The 22,234-nt window shown below is 41.5% G+C and overlaps 1 protein-coding gene across 2 annotated transcripts in view; it reads right to left on the reverse strand.

Annotated features, from left to right (window-relative positions):
- The window catches only part of LOC124947297 (toll-like receptor 6), an 81,734-nt gene extending 59,963 nt beyond the window's left edge, over positions 1-21,771 (reverse strand). For both annotated transcript variants that reach the window (XR_007100361.1, XM_047489274.1), the window contains exon 1: positions 16,815-21,771. Coding sequence is in view for 1 of the 2 variants with exons in the window: in XM_047489274.1 (XP_047345230.1) it covers positions 16,862-20,587 (3,726 nt within the window). In the remaining variant the exon portion in view is untranslated. The remainder of the gene's footprint in view (positions 1-16,814) is intronic.
- Between the last annotated feature and the right edge of the window lie 463 nt (positions 21,772-22,234).

Raw genomic sequence — 22,234 nt, forward strand, 5'->3', positions numbered from 1 at the left:
TCTTTTCTTTTTCTTCTATTTCATTTGATTTGTTCCTTTTAACGTGAAGAATCGTTTCTCGATTTCTTTCGTTCTTTTTCTTTCATCGACTTTTTTAAATTCTTAAGAAGTCGAAGAAATGAGACGATAGTGAACGCAATAAAACGACTAATACCTAACTCCTTTTAATACATACATATATATATATATATATATATATATATATATATATATATATAATCTATTATTTTTCGTTCGTTCATTTAATGCGAAACAATACTACTTGAAAAATATCTTATTGCTAATAAAAACCCATATATATATATATATATATATATATATATATATATACGTATATATTTTATTCGATCGCTTTCATATATTTCATCGTTATATATGTCGTTAAATATTATATCAACTGTAGGGTAGAAACAAGTACGTGTAATACTTACTTGAATCTCTCTCAAGGGTGTAGCTAAAATATAATTCTAACGTGGCAGCTCTTTGGCAATAGCAATTTAGCTCGCGTTATACAAATTCATAAAACTTCTGGTAGCCGTTTAAACTTTGTTCGTTTATTTTAGAGAATGTATGTAAAGCATAAATGGGAATGTATTAATATGTATTTATAGTGTAAAGTACATATGTATATATATATATATATATATATGTAATGTATAAAATTAAACAATTTATAATATATAAGCTAAGGTTGAGCTCAAAAAGAGTTACACATATATGTATGTGTAACTCTTATAAATGTAATTTTAATTGCAGACATACGTATCAAAAAAGAGGGGGACAGAGAGAGAGAGAGAGAGAGAGAAAGAGAAAAAAGAATAAACATGCACGTACGTAAGTAAGTATCAAAGCATTGAGATATTCAATAAATAAAATTGTTACACGAACGTGAACGATCGGATAAATGAGATCGGCTTGTGATTTTTTTCCTCTTTCTTTTTCTGTTATCTTTTTTTTTTATTTACTTCTTTTTAATACTTTTTGTTTTCATTCTTTTTCTTTTCTTTCTTTTTCTTTTTTTTTACTTTCCTTTCAGACGGTAACAGAAAAGAATGTAAACGAAAGTTCGAGGCAGCTGGTATCGAATCCGATAATTTAATGGAGGAAAAGGTACGCTCGAAAAGTATCGTTTAACGGGCTTCAAGGCTAATTGTAAGCGTCATCCTGACGAGGATAGAATCCCGCGTCACACCCATCGGCGCCTATCGATTTTATTCGCGAGTGACCGGTAAATGCAACGAAATACAAGAGCCCACTGGATGAGTCATATCCGATTCTTTGCATTAGCTTGACACAGAGGGATTGGGAAGTGGGGGGTTTGCCGTACGAGGGGTAAATGCAGTGAAATGTTGGGTGGATAGGGGGAATCTCATAGGGGAGAGAAATATACAGCCGTTTGGTATAAGGACGTCCAACGAAAAAAGCTAATCAATGTGGCCATACTTTACGAGCTTGACAACGTATCTCGATATTGCATTAACCGATCACATTTAAACGTGTCACATCCTTGCCCACAAAGCAAACACACAGGGTTCGAACTGATTTAAAAAGATATCGAATATATTACATTAATTATGTGCATATAAGCTTGAGCTAATTTTTTGTTGTTGTTTTTTTTTTTTACATATATATATATATATATATTTAAAAAATTATTGTTGTTTTATTTTATATATATATCATCGTTAATTTAACCTAACATATCCGCGAGAAATCGATAACTCGTTTACGCGCGTGTAGAGATAAAAGATGAAAGATAAAAAAATTAAAAATTAAAAAAAAGAAAAAAAAAAAGGAAAAAAACAAAGACTGGACTGGTTTTTTGCTTTGGAAAAAGGAAAAAAGAGGAAAAAGCCAGTGAAAAAAAGGGAGCAAAAAAGAAAACAAAAAAAAAAAAAAAAAAGAAAAAAGGGAAGAGATCGCATTAATTCGTACGGTCGATTTAATCGGAAATTCTGCGGTAAACTAATTCGATAGACATACAAATATATTTCTACGGTTATATATGCATATATGTATGTATATAGATATATATATATATATATATATATATATATATATATATATACGTATCTCAACTGAATGCGGTTGCTATATAAATCTATGTCGACGAGAGAGACAGAGAGAGAGAGAGAGAGAGAGCAAGAGCGTGCGCGTAATCCGCAAACGCACGGATTTTGATCGGACGATACATTAGAGGAAGATGCGAGGGCGCGAGCCATTTACCTACCTACCTACCTACCTACGTACCTACCTACCTACCTACCTACCTACCTACCTAACATGGTGCAGACCGGAACGTTAACCGTAGAATTGCAAATTACAAGAACAACGATTGTGGATTTAAGCTAACCAGAGCTATTCCGATATTCACCCCACGGAATCGAGATTTATGGTTGAGATCGTAGATCGTCCTAGTCGCGTTCACGTAGATTTAGTGGCTTGCAAAAGGAAGGGTAAGAATGAAGAAGAAGTAGAGTGGCAGCGATCGCGAGAAAAGATTGATCCTCACCCTACTTCATCTCAAAACTCTTTCTCTCTCTCTCTCTCTCTCTCTCTCTCTCTCTCTCTTTCTCTATCCCTGTCTCTCTATCTCTGTCGCTCGTTCTAGTGTTGATACGTTCTCGCGAAAATGAAATTCTTTCGTGGAGTTTTGCGGGGAGAATTTCGGCGCCTCTCTCATAGGAAGAAAAATATTTAATCTTATAGCTCAAGGAAGAGTATATTCTCTTTTTCTTTTATATGTCTCTCTCTCTCTCTCTCTCTCTCTCTCTTTTTTTCTCTCTATATGCATAGATATTTGTTTATACGTAATATACCTATGAGTACGCGTAAAGATATGCGAGATCGATCTTCTTTTGGCGTTCATCAAGAATTTTTCTAGCTTGTCAGTAAAGAACGAAAGAGAGAGAGAGAGAGAGAGAGAGAGAGAGAGAGAGAGAGAGAGAGTAGTAATAGTAGTAGTAGTAGTAGTAGTAGTAGTAGTAGTAGTAGTAATAGTTTCTCTAAGATCAAAGGCGACCTTAGAAGTAATAAAAAGGAAGAGTAGTTGCGATAAGATAGGGACGAGATATTGGTTGTGTGGCGGGTGTACGAGCGCGTATTGAAAGTGAAATAAGCCCTTAAGGCATCGAGGATAGTCTTAGAAATGTATTTAAGCTTAGTATCCATGTACATATGTATGTATGTATATATGTATTTATGTATACATATGTAGTTAACGTGTAGAAAGATGTTAGACCACAAATATATATATATGTGTGTGTATGTATGTACGTACGTATGTATGTATGTATGTATGCACTTACGTCGATGAGGAAGTGGAAGAAGAGAAACGAAAGACCTTCTAGAGCGGTGAACTGAAGTAGAGACGCTTTTCAGATTGACCAAACAGCCGCGAGATAAGTCAGCTCTAACGACTTTACCAAGAAAAAGCCGAGTGTTCTCTCTCTCTCTCTCTCTCTCTCTCTTTTGTGGAGAAGCAAGTTAGACGAAGGGAGATACCGATGGGGAGGTAGGGAAAAAAAAATAAAAGAAGAAAAAAGAGCCTGTGTCTGTGTGCCACTTGACAACATGTGTGACGCGAGGCTGAAAAAAAAGTCATAAAAATTCTTCTTTAAATGTTACACGGATGCAGGTGTCTCTTTGCTTTTCTCTCTCTCTCTCTCTCTCTTTCTGTGTCTCTCTTCGTCATAGCAACATAATGTTACCGTTGATAAGATAAATCGTAAAGTTTCAACGATCTAGGAAGAACGAGAGACCATGTGATTTTAAACCACGGGGAGTACGGGTCTCTATCGTCTCTTAAAACGAGCGTCGTTACGCAGCCACCGCCACCGCCACCACCACCACCACCATTGCCGCCGCCGCCGCCACCGCCACCGTCGTTGCGCCTTGACAAATCTTCCGTCGTATTTCCTTGATAGAGAACAGGTGTCGCGAACGTTCATTTGTCTACGAACACGTTCCAACAATGTTACGAATTATCGTAATCAACGAATTCGGATGTTGGAAAATTCAAACTTTAGATATTTACGTATGTATTATACGTCGTACACGAGTAATTAGGTATTATATATTTCGCACGTGGAAATAAATTAAATGAGAATGGATATATACGCGTATGCGCGATATTCGTGATAAAGAAAAAGAAAAAAAAAAAAAGAAAAAAAAAAAAAAAATAAAAAGAAGAAAAAGAAAAAAAAATAACAAAGAAGAATAGGAAAGAAAGGGAAAGATAAAAGAAAACATTTGAATACACTTATCTGTGTCTGAAAGATAATTAATCTCATTTTAACAGAAATTATCCGATAATATAATACTGGCGTTAATTCGTCGAAACAATTAGTAAGAATTTACGAGGTCTTCTAATAAACGTTAAAGCTCTCTACGGGGAGCATGAATTAAATCGAGCGTCACGCGAGATAATCGACGATAAATTACCGTGAGCGTGAAATCATACCTATGTATATTTTCAGGGTCATGCGTTCCCGATAATTCTCAAAAGATACTTGAAACGATAAGTCTCTGTCTCATATTATTATTATTGTTGTTGTTGTTGTTGTTATTATTATTATTAATATTATTATTATAGATATAGTCAGAATTTTTCTTACGTTTCCGTTTCTAATCATAAAGGGGTTCTAATTAAAAAGGGGAAGAAATAGGGAAAGATAACGATTACAAAATAGAAAAATTTATATGAGTAAAAATGTTTGATAAAAGAGAAGTGTTCTTCTTTTCACATTGATCTCTCTCTCTCTTTCTCTCTGTTTCTCTCTTTATCACAAGCTCAGAACGCGCGTGGTTCAAATGATAGCGCGATAATGCTATAAACGTGCAGACAGGGTGCCGTTAAACGTAATCTCGGCGTCCGATACGTCGTCGGGTCGTAACGAAGACAGAAGAGCCCCACGGTGCTCTCGATCGTTCGATTCGTTTGAAAGCATCCGAAAAGTCGATAAACGTGGGATACACGAACACTAAGCGAGCAAGTCAACGTTGTAAGCATCGTTACTAACGTAAACCTCACCTCTCACAGTACTTTCAACCCCCGTCACATACATACATACACGTGAACGATAACGCGAATTGATCGCATTTTTCCACGCACGATATATATATATATATATATAAAGAGAGAGAGAAGGGGAAAGAAGGAAAAGAATGTATCAATAATCGACGAAGGGAGTTGTCGCGATATGATAGAAAAAATTTTATGTGTCATCGAAGAATCAATCGGCTCTATTTTAAATACAAAATTGAAGAAAAAGAAGAAGAAGAAGAAGGAATGAGAACGAATATTTAGATTTTAGATTTTTGTTTTATCTGCAAATGTTTTCGTAAATGACTGTATATAAATGATTCAAGCTCTCCCAGAGCGTTGATACGAACTAAGAGAGAAAGACATGAAAGTTATGCATTATTTATGACGTAAGGCCTCATCTCTCTCTCTCTCTCTCTCTCTCTCTCCCTCTCCTTCTCTCACTTTATCTATTTTTCTCGCTTACTCTCTTTCTTTGGTTCACACGAAACACGGTCTTTCTCGTAACAGTAAAACAAGGGAACGCGGTATAAAAGCTAAGCGTCGGAGCTTGCTGTTGCCAGATGCTGCGAGCGTAAACTCATATACCTACATCTATTCTCGTTAACAAAAACGCAAGTTGCCTATGGTACAATAGTGGTGTTGGTGTTTTGTGATGATGGTGGTGATGGTAGTGGTAAATGTCGGCGACGATGATGGTGGTAGTACATTGCTGTTGGAAAAAAGCATTAAGCATGAAACACATCATGTCAGCAACACTCACTTTATACTCTCGATGTAAAGCGATCTGTTTGAAAATATTTTCGAATTGGGAAAACGTTCCAATGTTTCTTTCTTTCTTTTTTTCTTTCCTCTCTCTCTCTCTCTCTCTCTCTCTCTTTTTCTTCTCATTTTAAATAAAAAGAAGATGACAGAGAGAGAAAGAGAGAGAAAGAGCATCGAATAGATATGAGTTTTATTTTTACAACCACTAGGTGAGGTGATTGAACCGTCAGAAGCGACTTCGCGAAATTCGCTCAGGGATCGTAAAATATTGTAAAAGGGAGGGAGGGAAGGAGGGATAGAGAGAGGATAGGTGGGTAGAAGGAAGGATGGGGAACGCGTCGCTGGCTTATTTGAGATTCTTTTCGCCGGGAGTCCTCGCCTGAGTTACACTTTATGTACGCGAAGCGTTTCCGAGAAAATCTTTACGGAGAAACCGCATTCGATAGAGAAGAGAGAACGAGGGTATCGAGAAAGAAGAGGTAAAGGAGAAGGACGAAAAAGAAGAGGAGGAGGAGGAGGAGGAGGAGGAGGAGGAGGAGGTGAGTAAGGAGAGTGTTCGTCCTTCCGACCGTCACCAAACTTTCACCACCGGCTGCATAAGAATGTAAACGGAAGTCTTATAAAAGGTTTGCCAAGATAAAATTCTCTCATTCCTTTCCCATTTTTCGTCGTGCGACGAAAATTTCCGTATATTTTGAATTAACAACTTTATTTGTACGATCGAAAAATGGATACGAGCGAAAGGTGCCAACGAAGTTTGATCGGCTTTCGTAATAAACGCGTGAAACTTTTTTATACGGATCGTGTTATCGAGAAAAAAGAAAAAAAAAGAAAGAAAGAAAGAAAGAAAGAAAAAACGTTCGAATATATAAGAGAGAAAGAGAGAGAGAGAGAGAGAGACGATGAAAGAAAAATGGTCTAACGCGTGAACCTCAAACCTTCCTCCTATCTGAGGAGGGCTAAATGGAAACTTTTCTTTTTTTTTTTTTTTTTTTTTTTTTTTTAGCTCCGACCAAGTGGGTAGAGGCACTCGATAGATAAATAAACCAAGAAAGAGGAAGGACCTTTGATAGAAGTCTATGGTCTTGGTGTTTGAAAATGAGCGCGAAAGGGCCTCCCCATCTTCACTCGTGCGTCTTTAAAAAAATCTATTCAAAAAGATTACGCACGAAGGGCGAAGAGTGAGAATAAAAGGAACAAGAAGTAGAAGAAGAAGAAGAAGAAGAAGAAACAGAGAAAGGAAGAAAAAAAAGACAAAAATCGGGAAAGGGAAGGGAAGGAAGCAAAGGTGCTTCTGCACTTCGGCTGAAAGCCAAGTGGATGCTTGTGTAGACTTTATTTTTACTAACACGCTTGGTTGCACCGAAAGAGGACACGAGAGCTACGGATGCTGAGCATGAAAGATAAAAAAAAAAAAAAAAAAAAGAAAAAAAAAGAAAAAAGAAACAAGAAAAAAGAAGAAAAATAAAAAACAAAAAAGAGAAGGGAAAGAAAAAAGGAGCGAGAAATAGGGAATAAACGAAAGTAAAAGAGAGAGAGAGAGAGAGAGAGAGAGATGACTTCACGAGTATTCCATGGAGATCGCAAAAGATTGTAAAAGAGGCCTCGGTCGGCTTATTTAAGAGCCGTTTTCTTCGGGTTCCGTGCTCGAGGATACATTTATGCATCGGAGACTGGCTTTCGAAGTGATTCGTGCAAAAGAGGAGAGCGCACAATAACGCGAGAAGAACGAAAGAAGAAGAGAGAAAATGATTGGAAGGGGAGGTATAGGGGGGGGGGAGGGAGGGGAGGGGAGGAGGGCTAGGGAAGGATGGAAAATCGTTCGAAGAGTAGGAGTACATGAAATAACGAGGAACTGTTGGAATAGGAGGACGTTCAGGATGACGAGAACGCTTTCTATAGGCTTCCTGGAGGCCTCCACTGGCATTCCAGTGGTAGTGAGCTCGTAAAACAGTGCTAGCAGCATCGTTGCTGACAATGAGAGAGAGAGAAAGAGAGGGAGACAGAGAGAGAGAGAGAGACAGAGAGAGAGAGAGAGAGAGAGAAAGATAGACTCAGAGACGCAACCCTCGACTCCGACGTCCTTCCGAACGGAAGCACATTTCGCTGTAACAGGACGACGACAACAACGAACAATGCTCCTCTTTTCCATCTCTTTCTCTTTCTTTTTGTCTCTCTCTCTCTCTCTCTCTCTCTCTCTGTCTCTCTCTCTCTCTCTTTCTGTCTCTGTCTCTCTCTCTTTCTTTCTTTCTTTTCCTCCTTTGCGCTTTTCCCGAACGATACGCCAATCTCGGAATGTAATACCGCGAGCTTGTCGATACCGACGTGCACGTCGCATTTCATTTTCCGATTTTATTACTCCCGTTACAAGAATTTCCGTGAGACATCAAAATCGTTCGTTATTTTTCATTCGATTTAAACGAACGTGATCCATTGTCGAAATTAATTATTAACTGAATATTTACGTAAATTTACGCGATCCAATTTGTTCGTATTAATATTTAATACGTCATTACCGTATGGGATGATGTCGTTTGATCAAAAAAAAAAGAAAAAAAGAAAAAAAAAGAAAAAAAAGAAAAGGAGAAGAAAAAAACGAAAAAAGAAAAAAAATTACGTGGCTATGCTTTTCTTTCACTTTCTTTTTGTTTCCTTTTGTTGTTCTTTTTCTCTTTTGCCTTCTTTTTCATTTTTTTTTCTTCTTTTAATAAAAATTTTCTCACCTCGTCACACCGTACGCTAACATTTTTTAAGAAACGTAATCGCAACTTACGTTTTGTATTAATGTTAATTGGGCAACGTCATTAGTGACGAAAGTACTTTTGCAGATTTTGTTCTCTTTTTCTCTCTCCCCCCCTCTCTCTCTCTCTCTCTCTCTCACTTTCTTTCCACAAAATCATTGGGTCTTCGCACGCAAGGCAACCACCTCTCCAAATCCGGGTGAGACCCGGGCAATCGATGGTTACTTGCGTTGCAATTAATGTACAGTGTTAGGTACTCCACTCCAAATAACGCAAGTACCGTCGAGCTAATGGCTCCGTTTAGTTTAACACGCGGGAAAATAATTTCCTACTTGAATTATATAGCAAAACTAGTTTCCTTGACTCTAAAAGCCATCTATATACTATAACTATGTACGTATTTAACTCGTTGAAAATGCCTTGGCACGCTTCCCACTCTTAATAATCCCAATCGGAAACGTGTTCGATTATCGGTACGACGTGCTTTAAATTCTCGCGAAAATTTTCTATGGAAAACGTTGAACATACTTCGACAGACGTTTCCTTTCTCTCTCTCTCGCTCTCTCTCTCTCTCTCTCTCTCTCTCTCTCTCTCTCTCTGTCTTTCTCTTTTTGTCGAACGGTCTTCAGCAATATCTTGGACTTGTTCGTTCTCTCAGGATCATTTTACGACTTTACGAAGGAGCCGACTTTTTGCGTACTGCCGGAGAAACGAAATGAAAGGAAGAAAGAAAGAAAGAAAAAAAGTGAGGGTGGGGGGGGGGGGAGAGAAAGAGAGAGAGAAGAAGAAGAGAGAGAGAGTGGGAGAAGTAAAAATCCGAGCACCGCAAATGGCCCAACGCGCGTTTTAACGATTAGAGAAGATAGGAAAAAAGTAAGAAAGCGAGAGAGAGAGAGAGAGAGAGAGAGAGAGGGAGAGAGAGATAGGCATCGGACGTAATAGGTCCGCTTTTAAAATTATGCATACCATAACGAAATGGCCGTCCATTAGAAAGGGTACCGGTAAAAAAAGGACGAAGGATGGGGGGGGGAGGCGAGTGGGAGTAGGGGGAGGAGGAGGGGTGCTGGTGGTAGCCACGAAGCGTACAAATCTCTTTTTAATTTCTTCGCCGAGCGCCTGCAGAAAATGCAAGGTCGAGAGCAGGACAAAGACGAAAGGTATTAAAGAAAAGAAAAAAAAGAAAGAGAGAGAGAGAGAGAGAGAGAGAGAGAGAGAATATAAGGAAAGGGAATATAAGAAGAAGAAGAATAAAAAGAAGACAGAAAGAGAGAGAGAGAGAGAGAGAGGGAGAGAGCGCCAGAGAAGGAGAAAGAAAAAGTCATTTGTCGTCGTCGTCTTCATCTTCATCTTCATCTTCGTCTTCGTCATCGTCATCGTCATCGTCATCGTCATCTCTCAGTCGTTCAGGAGGAATTGTAACTCAGACACGGGAGCAGGAGCCAGGCACAGGTAGATATATTAACCGTTCGGACGTTTTACCTGTGTCCGCCGACAGACATTAAGAAAGTCCGTAGTATCCGGTCAGGTGAAGAGTCCCTTCCGCGAGGAAGATGAGAGAGAAAGAGAAAGAGAGAAAGAGAGAGAGAGAGAGAGAGAGGAGAACCTTTCGTTGGCCATTAGCGCGACTACCACTTTCACCCGTCGCCGGTTATAACAGAAATTTCTTGGTTCGGGGTTCGAAGAAGGAAGAACCGATGGATGAGGCGTAAAGAGCAGTTTTCGTTGAAGCCTTTGGGCAAAGTATCCCTTGAAGGGTGAACGAGGTCCAAAGGGATAGATGGTTAGATAGATACACAGATAGATACATAGAGAGAGAGAGAGAGAGAGAGAGAGAGAGATCCCTTTACGTTAAGTAGACTTTCATTAACGTTCTCGTCGAAAGTCATTTCGGCAGTTTTGAATTTACCTTAAAAAGTAGAAGCAAGAAGAGAGAGCGAGAGAGAGAGAGAGAGAGAGAGAGAAAGAGAGAGAGAGAGGAAGAGAGAAAAAGATGAAACTAAGATGTCTAGTTTCGACTCGACGAAAGTAACTTTAACATAACCCTACCTATCGGTAGGGTTTTGAAAAGAGGAGAGGGGTGGAGAAAAACGAACAAAAAAATGAGAAAGAAAATGAAGAAGAAGAAAAAATAGAAGAAGAAAATATAGAAGAAGAAAAAGAAAGATCGCTCGATCGATTGAACCCAAAAGTAATCTTTTTCACTAGCATCTCTCTAACTCTCTAATCTCCTACGCGAGCTGTACATTTTCATTTACCCGCTTAGCTCGTTACTCTCTCTCTCTCTCTCTCTCTCTCTCCCTCTCCCTTTCTTCTTCTTCTCTTCCATTTTCTTTCACTCTGTCTTTCTTTACTCATAGTATAGTCTCGTCGTGGACACCGTAGATCGTGCGCTTAAATCTTCTTACATTTTTCACGATACCGCGGATTACTTTAATACCAATCTACGAAAGGACGTTTGACAAACGTCTAAGCTAGGATCTTGCTTCTTTGAATTCTCTCTCTCTCTCTCTCTCTCTCTCTCTCTCTCTCTCTCTCTCTATTTCTTTTTCTTTCTTTCTCTTATTGCGTGGATAATCAAACACGTTGATGTCACCCTTCTTTCGATCTTTAATACCTAAAAACGACAGAGCTGTCTCGTCTAAAGAGAGAAGAAAGCAGCTGAGCTCACTTCCTCTTTCTCTCTCTCTCTCTCTCTTTCTTTCTCTCTATCTTTATCTCTTCCACAAGTTCGTTCCTTTATCCTCGTGACGATCCATTTCTTCGCATCGCCAGAGGCTGGATACGAAACCCTATTGACACTCGCTCCACCTCCTGTTCTCATCATCATCGTCGCCCGGTTTTCCAACTAACACTAAGAGATAGAACAGGATTCTCTTCTCTCTGGCAGAGCAACGAGTTCCGGTTTCTCGAGCCGACTTATCGGTGGTCGTCTGATAAATCACGTGATATACTCGGCAAAAAGAGAAAGAGAAAGAGAGAAAGAGAGAGAGAGAGAGAGAGAGAGAGAGAGAGAGAGAGGAAGAAGAAGAATATACGAGCAAGCGAGAGAGAAAGAGAGAAAGAAAGAGAGATCGTTTCTCTCACATCTGCAAACGCGATGATGCTTTCTTTCTACAGAGAACAGAGTTCCCTGAGGCAGCTTACAGAGCATATCCATTTGCGTTACGTTTATAAAGAACCGATCTCATCCATACCGACAACATCTATTCCCTCGGCCATGTATCTATGTATATCACACGTAACTACGTCTACTATGTGTGTATTATTCCTGTGCACCACCAGAACTAAATCTATTTTTTACATACTTCCAAACAGAAAACACCGAGGCAGTCCCTCGTGGTAAAGAAAGAAATAAAGAGAGAGAGAGAGAGAGAGAGAGAGAGAGAGAGAGAGAGAGAGAGAGAAAGAGAGAACGAGAACGAGAAGACAAATTTAGATAGCAAACCATACGCAATTTTCTCTAACAACTTGACTAACGAAGACGTAGGAAATATTTGAGAAGAACGATTTGTTAAACATCCCTTTTTCATTTACTACTTTATTTTCTTTTATTATTTCCTTCCACTTCTCGTTATCCTTTTACTTTTCCTTTTCCTTTATTTCTTCCTCTTTCTTTTTGCCTCTTCTTTTTCTTTTTTTCTTTCTTGTGACTTTTGTTTTTTATACCAATGACAATCGTTAGCCACGTTATTCAGGTATAATATACCCAAAAGGTTTGAAGGAGCCTGCTCATACGAGTTGCGACATCGCCAACGATGCTAGAACTTTCAGCCGAGTCTGAAACTGAAGCGTGTCACGAGAAGTTAACGCGACGAGCTGCACATTTGGCCAAGGGCCACCTGATACAAACGAAAGAGGAACAAGAGAGAGAGAGAGAGAGAGAGAAAAGGGGTGGGGGTGAATGTGATCCAAGGATGCTGGGGTTACCTACTGTTAGCTTGGATATTTCAGTTGACGAAGGGAAAAGCCATGGGTTGGTAGTATCGTACCCACTACAGGGATTGCAGAGATCCGTTTGGATCAATTGACTTTCCTAATCTTGCTTAGAGCGTGGCGAATGAACGTCAACGTTGTAGATAGAAAAAGGCCACGCTCGATCCCGTTAAAATCATGTGACTCATTCGATGACGCTGTCTAGTTTTTCCCTTCTTTTCTTATGTATATATACGTGTGTATGTGTGTGTGTGTGTGTGAGTGTGTATATATATTATATATCTTTTTTCCTTTTTCTATCTTGGTCGGTTCCCCGTTACGCATGAAAATCATAGATCGAATCGATTTAGAATTTTCGAAGCTCCCGATCGTGATTGTGCCGACGACGTAAACGTCGCGACGAATTCCTTGGCTTTCGCATCGAAGAGATCGATACGGAGCAGACGATTTTAAAAAGATAATCGATTAGTTTCGCACCATGAAAGAGACCTATACAACGCTACGATATGAATTACCAAACGAAATTCGGTATCGAGAGACACGAGAGACACCCTCCGATCGTGTGAGAGATTCTCAGATTCATTGCTTAACTTCTGCCATTTTCTTTCTTTCTTTTTCCTTTTTTTTTTTTTTTTAATGAAGTTCCACTAAAAAGAGAATAGTTTATTATCATCATTATTATTATTATTATTATTATTATTATTATTATTATTATTACTATTATCATTGTAAACAATAATTTGGAAACGACTCGTTTCTTTCCCTTCTTTCTCTCCGTTCCATCATCATTTACAAACAAATTTCTATCGGCGATTAGTTACATTATAATATTCAACGATTAATAAATCAATAATATCAATGAATAATATAAATTCAATGAAGAAAAAAGAAAAGAAAGAGACAAAAAAAAGAAGAAGAAGAAGAAGAATAAGAAGAAGAAGAAGAAGAAGAAGAGCAGAGAAAGAAGCAAATGTAGGAAGCAAAGAGAATAAAGGGAAGACGATAAAAAATCAATCCGAAATTTATATGCGTTAACGCGATGAATATTGTCGAATACAATTATATAATCAAGGTATGCATACGTTGGAAATGAAAGAATTAAAAAGGATGGATTGTAACGAAGAATGGAAAGTATTGGCGATGAGAGAAAGAAAGAGAGAGAGAGAGAAAGAGAGAGAGAGAGAGAGAGAGGAGGAGGAGAGAGGGAGCATAGGGTTAGAGGGAGAAATAGAAAATGAATGAGGGGAAGAAATATATATAGAGAAACACTCGAGAACGTGACGAGGAGAAATATTGTCAATATTTGGATTCTCTTATGGATTCGAATCGATCGATCGAATTATCGTCAGGCTGAATAGAAAATCATGTAGAAATTTATATTATAAGCTATTGAGTGTCCGTTTCGCATGAAATGAAAGGTTTAACTTGAAGAATATATCCTCCATGGTTGAAACTGGTAGTCATTGGAACGACTTCACCTTCTCCATGGTTGGTTTCCAACATTCGTTCGATGTCGGAACTTAACGTCTCGTTAACGGCACCGTTTACGTCGACAGCTATAGCGCTGTTACGGAAATATATATATATATATATATATATATGTGTATGTAGGTATATAGATATACGTATTGCAGTAGAGTAACGGCAAAAGCCTTTGGCGAATAGAAGCCAACGATGATATAAAAAGTTGCACGACCGCGAAAGAACGTTTTACTTGTGAACAATGCTCACCTCTCTAACCCCCTCCCCAACCCCCGGACCCTAGATTTCCCACCCCTTCTTTTTTTCCGCAACACTCTGCTGCGTCACCGCGATGCCCATTCGAGAGACTTTAAGGGTAAAATCCTTTCCAACGATCCTCGTTGCACGCCTACCACTTCGTGACTCGATTATATCTATTTTCTTTACTTTTTTTCTTCTTCTCTCTCTCTCTCTCTCTCTCTCTCTCTCTTTCTCATTCTTTTTTTCTTTTTCTTTTTCTTTCCTTCTACTTTTTTCGTTTCTATTTCCTCTTGTTAATCCGTACATACGACGTTTATCGTTTAATATCAACCTCAACGAATCGATCGAATTCGAATTTTTTTTTTCAAAAATCTTTGAAATAATCCCGACGAATATCAACGACGAAACTTTCGATTAATTTCTTTCTCTTCGATGTCTCTCGATGTACACCATAGAAAAATATTTAATTGGGGAATAGAAAAATCGGGAGAATATTTGATTGGGAATGGGAGAAAGGGGGGGGAAGGGAAAGTGGGAAAAGGATAGGAAAAGGGGGAAAAGGACGGAAAGATTATGAATATGAATAGAAAATAAATATACACACAGTGAGATTTAGGAAATAACGAATAAATTATTATTTTACACACACGTGGGTGTAGTTCTTATATGTACAGATTTTATATACAGATCGTATTCATTACTTTTGTTTTTTTGTTTTTTTTTTTTGTTTCTTTTTTTTTTTTTTTCTTCTTACAATTGCACTATCGCAGAATATTATAACCGAACTCTTTCGCTCGTTCGGAAAGGAAAGGAACGAACTTCTGTCGGAGGATACTGACGATCTCGAGAGAGCAAACAGAAGGATTTTATCAACGGTATATATATGTATATATCTACATATATATACACATACATAAATATACATACATATACATATATATATATATATATATGTATGTATATAGCTTTCATTCGTTCGTTCTCTCTCTCTCGCTCGCTCGCATATTACGTATGTACAATATATTTGTACACGCTTTATATTTTCGAAGAAAAATCGGAACCACCGTCGGTTCGTCGCATTCTCTCTCTCTTTCTCTCTCTCTCTCTCTCTCTCTCTCTCGCTCTCTCTCTCACTTTCTCATCTTTCTCTAACTCTCATTTCACCCTCTCTCTCTCTCTCTCTCTCTCTCTCTCCTTTCTCTTCAAATAAATCACGTTAACAATATACGCAGAGAACGCACGCTTTTGGAATTTGCATTAACTTTAAAATAATTTGTTTCAATTCATTTCATTCGAGACTGTTACACCGGCTTGCAGCAAGTGGCCACTCATACCTATATAACTCAAAATACATAGTTACGTACATACACACATAAACATACACACACACGTGGATGCACATACGCACATACGCACATACGCACTTACGCACGTACGCACGCACGCACACATATATACATAAACATAGGAATTTGTGAAAATTTAACCAGCTACCATGTCACATTTTCGATATGACTTCGTGACGACGGTTACGTAAATGTCGCACAAAACGTACCGGAAATGATCTCTCTCTCTCTCTCTCTCTCATTTTCAACACATGCGGACATGTACACACACACACACACACACACACACATACCTAACTAGACATACAGGCAGGCAGGCAGATAGATACACACATAATCCCTCTTGGTGGTACTCGATAAAGGCAACTTTTTCGATATATAACGAATCGTTAGATGATTTAGAGAATGTAGGAGGGGTGCGAGCAGCATTAGTGAAACGTTTCTAATTTTCTACAAAAGTATTTTATGAAAGAGGAGATTTCGTGCGGTGTGTCGAACGAGGGACCCTCCTTCGTTCCACGTAGATTTAACGCGATTCTTTCTATTCTCGTTTGGCTTTCTCTCGCGCCATATGTTTCCGCGCGCGTACTTCCCCTGTCACGGAATCACCCCATTCATGTTCGCCGATCGGACAATGGCGCGAAATGTGTCGACGTTAAATCAGAGTATAGCTGGTGGTACCTAATGTTAAATGGCACGACTACGATCTTGTTAACTTGTCATTTATAAATGATGTACGTTTTAGATCGGAGCAATTACGCCGGAGCTATGGTCTGTGGAGAAAGATAGAATGAAAGGGAGAGAGAGACTGAGATAGAGAGAGAGAGAGAGAGAGAGAAAGAGAGAGAGAGTAAACGAGAGAGACAGGTGAACGCGTTAACAGAAGTGGAAACGTGATTGAAGTATGCTGACTAGCACGCACATATACACCATTTCTCTTTTTCTCTCTCTCTCTCTCTCTCTCTCTCATTTCTCATTTTCGTCATTTCCAATATCGTAAGTTTCTAATTCATTAATGTTACTTTTTCATTCTTGACTGGGAAATAAATGTTCTGCTCTCTCTCTCCCTCTCTCGCGCGTGCGCTCTCTCTCTCTCTCTCTCTCTCTCTCTCTCTCTCTCTCTTTCTCGCTCTCGCTCTCGCTCTCGCTCTCACCCTCGCCCTCGCTCCGTCATACTCATAGAGTCAGTCGCAGGATAATTCGGTGGTTTCTCCAAGAGAAGAGGAAGAGAAAGGTCGAAAGGGTGGTGGGGAGAGAGCTTACCTAAGAGAAGGAGGACGACGGTGGCGGCAACGGTGGCGGCGACTTGTCTACGTCCATTGATGGTGCGCCGAGGGCAAAGTAAGTGGCAGTGGTAAGGGCGGCGGTGGGGGTGGCGGTGGTAGCGGCAGGGGTCTCTCCAAAACAGGAACCGGAGAGACGTCCGGCATGGCGAACCTTAGCTTCTGCCAAAACAACTTGTCTCCCCATACCAGGACGGTGTGCGAGGAGATTCTCTTTTTGAGATCGGCGTCTAGATCGCGGAGGCAAACACCGCCGACCAGGAGCAATATCACCGAGCGACCCTTCCCTTTGAGGGCGTCTCTTAGGGCCGCCTTGAACTCGAATCTTGCCCATTCGCCGTGCAAAAAGTTCTTCGATAGTACGAGAATGGTGCGCCGAGACGAGTCGGCAGCCTCGGCTACGGCATCGGCTACGTTGCTGCCGGCACCTAGATCCCGATAGTGGAGGCACAATCGATAGGAGCTCTCTAGGCCAGGAACGAGGATCGTAGAGACGAAGGCCTCGTCTACCGCCGAATAAGAGATATAGGCGTCGAACGGTTTCTCCTGATCCTCAAAAGCCGCGGTCTTGTAGCAAGCACGTAACCCGCATCTGCTTGCTGCCCATGTCCTCAGCGTACGGCGATGCCTGAAAGCCCCACAGACTAAGGCGACCATAGCGAAGATCAGTAAAGCGCTGGCGAGCAATAGCGGCAGATAAGTCTCGAGCGGCCGCGTCTCGATCGCCGTGTTCGTCCCGTCGCCGGTTAATGCCGCGCAATTTATGGCCGATCCATTCGCCGGCAAAGTAATCGGTATACCAAGGGAACAGCTAACGCTTGGCCAGTCGACGATCTTCTCGCGATTCCGTGACATCCACTCGCGAGCACGTTCCAGGTAAGAACACTCGCAGCTCCAGGGATTGCTCGATAAACCGACGTCCACCAAATATGGATTCTGACCGAGTTGCCAGAGGGCAAAGGTACCAAGACGATTCCTTTCCAATCTTAGTACTTCCAACTGACGTAACGGCAGGAACGTGCCGTTGTCGATATACGTCAAAAGATTGTTCTGCAAGTAGAGTTCCTTTAGATTCTCCAACGGCATCAATTCCACGCCGTTGAGCACGCTTATCTTGTTGTTTTCCAGATGGAGCACCAGTAATCTCTTCAGACCGCTGAACGTGTGATTACGAATCGCAATGATGTTGCTGTCGTTCGCGTACAATATCTCGAGATTCTTACGGCCGATGAATGAGTGCGAGTTAAGCTCTCCAAAGTTGTTCCCGTCCAAGTAGACCTCCGTGGCGTCCATCGGTAATCGACCAGGTAGAATCTTGTAACCGGAGCTCGAACAATCGACGACGTTAGCCGACCAAGACTGATCGTGGTAGCACGTGCAATTCGTCGGGCACGTCATCTCGCAATCGCAAGCGTCGAAGTCGCAACAATGACAGAGGGCGAAGCAGTGCGCCTTATAAGTGCAGAGAAATTGCGAGGGCTTTGCCTCGAGCAACGGTATAAAGGACTTGCGACGATCGTACGGTAATCGGCAATAAACCGACTCAAGATCCATCACTCTGGGATGTTGTCTAAGCGGTAGGGTATTGATTCGTTGCAACCACTCGGTCGTGCAGTCGCATATAAAGGGATTTCCGCCGATGTAAAATTCTGGAAGTTGCCTTGGTATGGGTACTTGGGTTAGCTGGAGAGCGGATAGATTCATCTTGACGATTTGATTCGCGTAAAGATCTACCCTGGTTAGATTGGTCTTACCAAAAAATGTCTGCGGTTCTACCGTATGTATAAGATTATCGTTTACGAAGAGCAACTCGATGGAATCTGGTATCGAGCTCGAATGTATCCTCGTAAGTTGGTTGAACGAAACATCGAGAGTTTGCAATTTCATACCCGATGGTGCTACTCCGAGATCCGCGATAAGATTTTTATGAAGATCCATCCACTGTAACTTCTCCGGCAAATACTTGTAGTCAAAGTTCGCGATCATGTTGTCGGACATGTTAAGCCACAGTAGACCAGGCGCACCCGCGAATATCGAGGACACGTCCTGGAGCAAGTTCGAGTCGAGGCGAATCGCCTGTAACGCCGGATTCGCCGAGAACACGCCGTCCTCGACGAACTCGATCCTATTCCTAGCCAAATTCAGAATCTGGAGGGCCGGTAGCTCCGTAAGATCCTCACACGTGACGTTCGTGATCTCGTTACCGATCATTCTCAGCCCGTAGAGACTGGACATACCGCGGAAGCCAGGCTTACCGAGACTTCTAATTTGATTTTCACCGAGATCGAGGGTCTTCAGCATTCGCATGTCCTTTAGCGCGACCGGCACGTTGTCCAAGTTGTTACCAGAGAGATTAAGATCCTGCATGCTCGAGCAGTTCCTGAAAGCGTCAGGATGTATTCCCTCGAGCATATTTGAGTCCAACGCGAGAAGAGAGAGAGCGTACAAGCCGTTGAGGGAATAGGCGTCCAAATAGGTCAACCGATTGTGCGTCAGTTCGAGGGTGTGAAGATTGCTCATCGGTGAAAAGGTGTCGGCCGGTATTGTCTCGATTTCGTTGTGCTGTAGATTCAAAATTTGTAACGTATAGAGATCCTTGAATAGTTCCGGATCGAGTCTGGTGATTCGATTGTATGATAGATTTAAAAGGACCAAACGAATCAAACCGGAAAAGGTGGCGGAATTGAGCCAGGAACTGGTAAGTACGTTCCTCGACAAGTCGAGAGCAACGAGCTGATTCATATCGGCTACGAGACCAGGCGATAGAACGCTGATGGAATTATTTTGTAATCTCAATTCCTTCAGGGATTTGGTAGCGTCCCGGAACATCTCCGTCGGTAGAGCAACGATTCGGTTGCCGGACAGATCGAAGGTCTCGAGAGATCTCAAACCGTGAAGCGCTTCATCTGCCACCATGGAGATCGCGTTATTCGACAGGTTGAGAATCCTTAGACGTTTCAACGAGGAGAACCCGTAAGCTGGGAGTACGGATATCTGATTGTTCGAGGCGTCCAATGATTGCATGTCGAGGGAGCAGGGAAAGGGCGTGGGTGTTGATTCGTGCTGACGGTTCGAGTATCTCTCGTTAACGTCCCTAAATCCCAATTCCGCGATATCCTTCAACATATTCCAAGAGACGTTGAGCGTTACCAGATTCGTCAATGGGCAGAACAAATGTTCCGGTATTTGCCAAATGTTATTAGACGATAGATCCATCTTCTCGATCTGCGGCGTAGAATCGAAGGCACCACTCTCCAATTCCAAGCTATACTTTGTCTTTCGTCCGATCGAAGTTCTAACGGTTAGATTCCGTAAATCTCGCAAACCACCGAGAATCTTTGCCGGCCAATGTAGGAGCTTGCATCCGATCAATTTTAATGAACGAAGTCGCCATAAATGTAAGAGCCCGTCGACATTGAGGACGCCGCCCTCGAGGGCGGGATCGAACATCGACTCGGGCTCGGTGTCCTCGCATAGTACGTTAACTGAGGTCACGTACTCGCTCGTTGCCTGAGAGAAATTCGTTCGGAAGGAGTCGTTGCTTGGATAGCGATGAATGCAAGTAAGAGCTCCGTCCTGCCTTGAATCCCAAGAACAATGCTCGGGAATGTCGAGTCTGGGCGGCAGCTCGCTGGTCACGGCGAGCACGTGGTACCGCTGGCAGCATAGTACTATAGCCAAGACGAGATAATAGTAATAGTAGTAGTGGTAGTAGTAATGCTGCTGGCAGCAGCCCTGAGATATTCCACGCATCTTTGCGACGACTCCTTCTTCTTCTTCTTTTTCTTCTCCTTTTCCGTCCTTATCTTTTTTTCCCTTCCTCCTACTTCTCCTCCTCCTCCTTCTCCTCCTCCTCCTCCTCTTCTTCTTCTTCTTCTTCTTCCTAGGTCGGTACTGATGTCGTAGTCCCTGCCCTCTCCAATGGGCACTCCTCGTCTCATCACACGACGAGGATCGCCGACCGAGTCATGTTCGAGCCGAGGCTCTTTCCTTTCTTCTTCTTCTTCCTCCTCCGTTCGTGAACGCGCGAACGCCCATGCACCGAGCACGATAACGACAACTACAACTAAAACTACAACTACAACTACAAAGACGACGACGACGACGACGACGACGACGACGACGACTACGGCAGCAGCGGCGGCGACGATCCTAGGCGAGGCAAGATGCGCCCAGGCGTGCCTACCGTGGAGATTGTTTACACTTCCGGTGGATCGCACTTGCTCGTACGCTCTCCTTCTATCTCAAGTACAGAAAGAAAAAGACAGGGAGAGAGAAAGAGAGAGAAAGAGAGTAAGAGCACGCGCGCGCACGCTACTGGATCATCAGCAATCTCCTTCTTCACCGCAACCGATCCATTCGTTGGCTACCAACGTCGCCGCGCCGCTGTAGAATCACGCGCGGAAAAAAAAACACGATAAAAAGAGTTCTTGCTCGATCGGAACTAACGACGATCGGTTCTCTGCTCTTCTCCCTTTGTTAATACCACAGCACCCATCTACTCTCTCTCTCTCTCTCTCTCTCTCTCTCTCTCTCTCTCTCTCTCTCTTTTCCAACTATCTTTTTTTCCTCTACAAGCTATCAAGCTTGTTCATGTCCCTCTTTCCTGTCTTCATTAACGGTTCAACGAAACCTTCGTCCACCAACACCATGACATCATTATTAATGTTTATTTTATCTCATGAGAAATTATATTTCAATTTCTCTTGCTTTAATTTTTAATTTAATTAATAAATAAACACGTGTAAAATCTATAAACGTAAATTGTATTCACATTAAAAATATAAAAATAAATAATAAATGTTATAAGGGATAATGCAAACGTAAGAAGTTGGAAAGCTGACTACCTCCTTTCGTTCTGTATCACTCGCGAACCGCAATACTCTCTCAACGCTGTCCGCCGCGCAACTGACGAGATGGATCTCCACAGCGTCTAACTCGTCGAGAGAGCAAAGCAGCGTCGGCGGCAAAAACGGCGGCGACGGCGGCGACGGCGGCGGCGGCGGCGGCGGTGGCGGCGGTGGCGGCGGCAGTGTCGGCGGCTGTGGCAGCGGCAACGGCAGTGGTGCCGTCCGATCGTTTCTTCCCCTACCACCGAGTGGCAGCACTAACACAAAAGCGCACGGCACTTGCGTGTCCCTTTTCGTGGTGTCCCTTCGTCTGATTACTGCCGCGGAAGACCGAGTGCATAGAAGTGCAGCTGAAAGGTCAGAGAAAGAGAGACAGAGACAAAGACAGAGACAAAGATAGGGATATATATATATATATATATATATATATATAGAGAGAGAGAGAGAGAGAGAGGGAGAGAAAAAAAGAAGTGAAAAATATGATCTTGTCTTTCTTCTTATTTTTCATGAAAAACCTCGATAATTTAGATAAAATATCAAACGTTATTAT

The sequence above is a fragment of the Vespa velutina genome, chromosome 2 (genome assembly GCF_912470025.1).
Source record: "Vespa velutina chromosome 2, iVesVel2.1, whole genome shotgun sequence".
Taxonomy (NCBI): domain Eukaryota; kingdom Metazoa; phylum Arthropoda; class Insecta; order Hymenoptera; family Vespidae; genus Vespa; species Vespa velutina.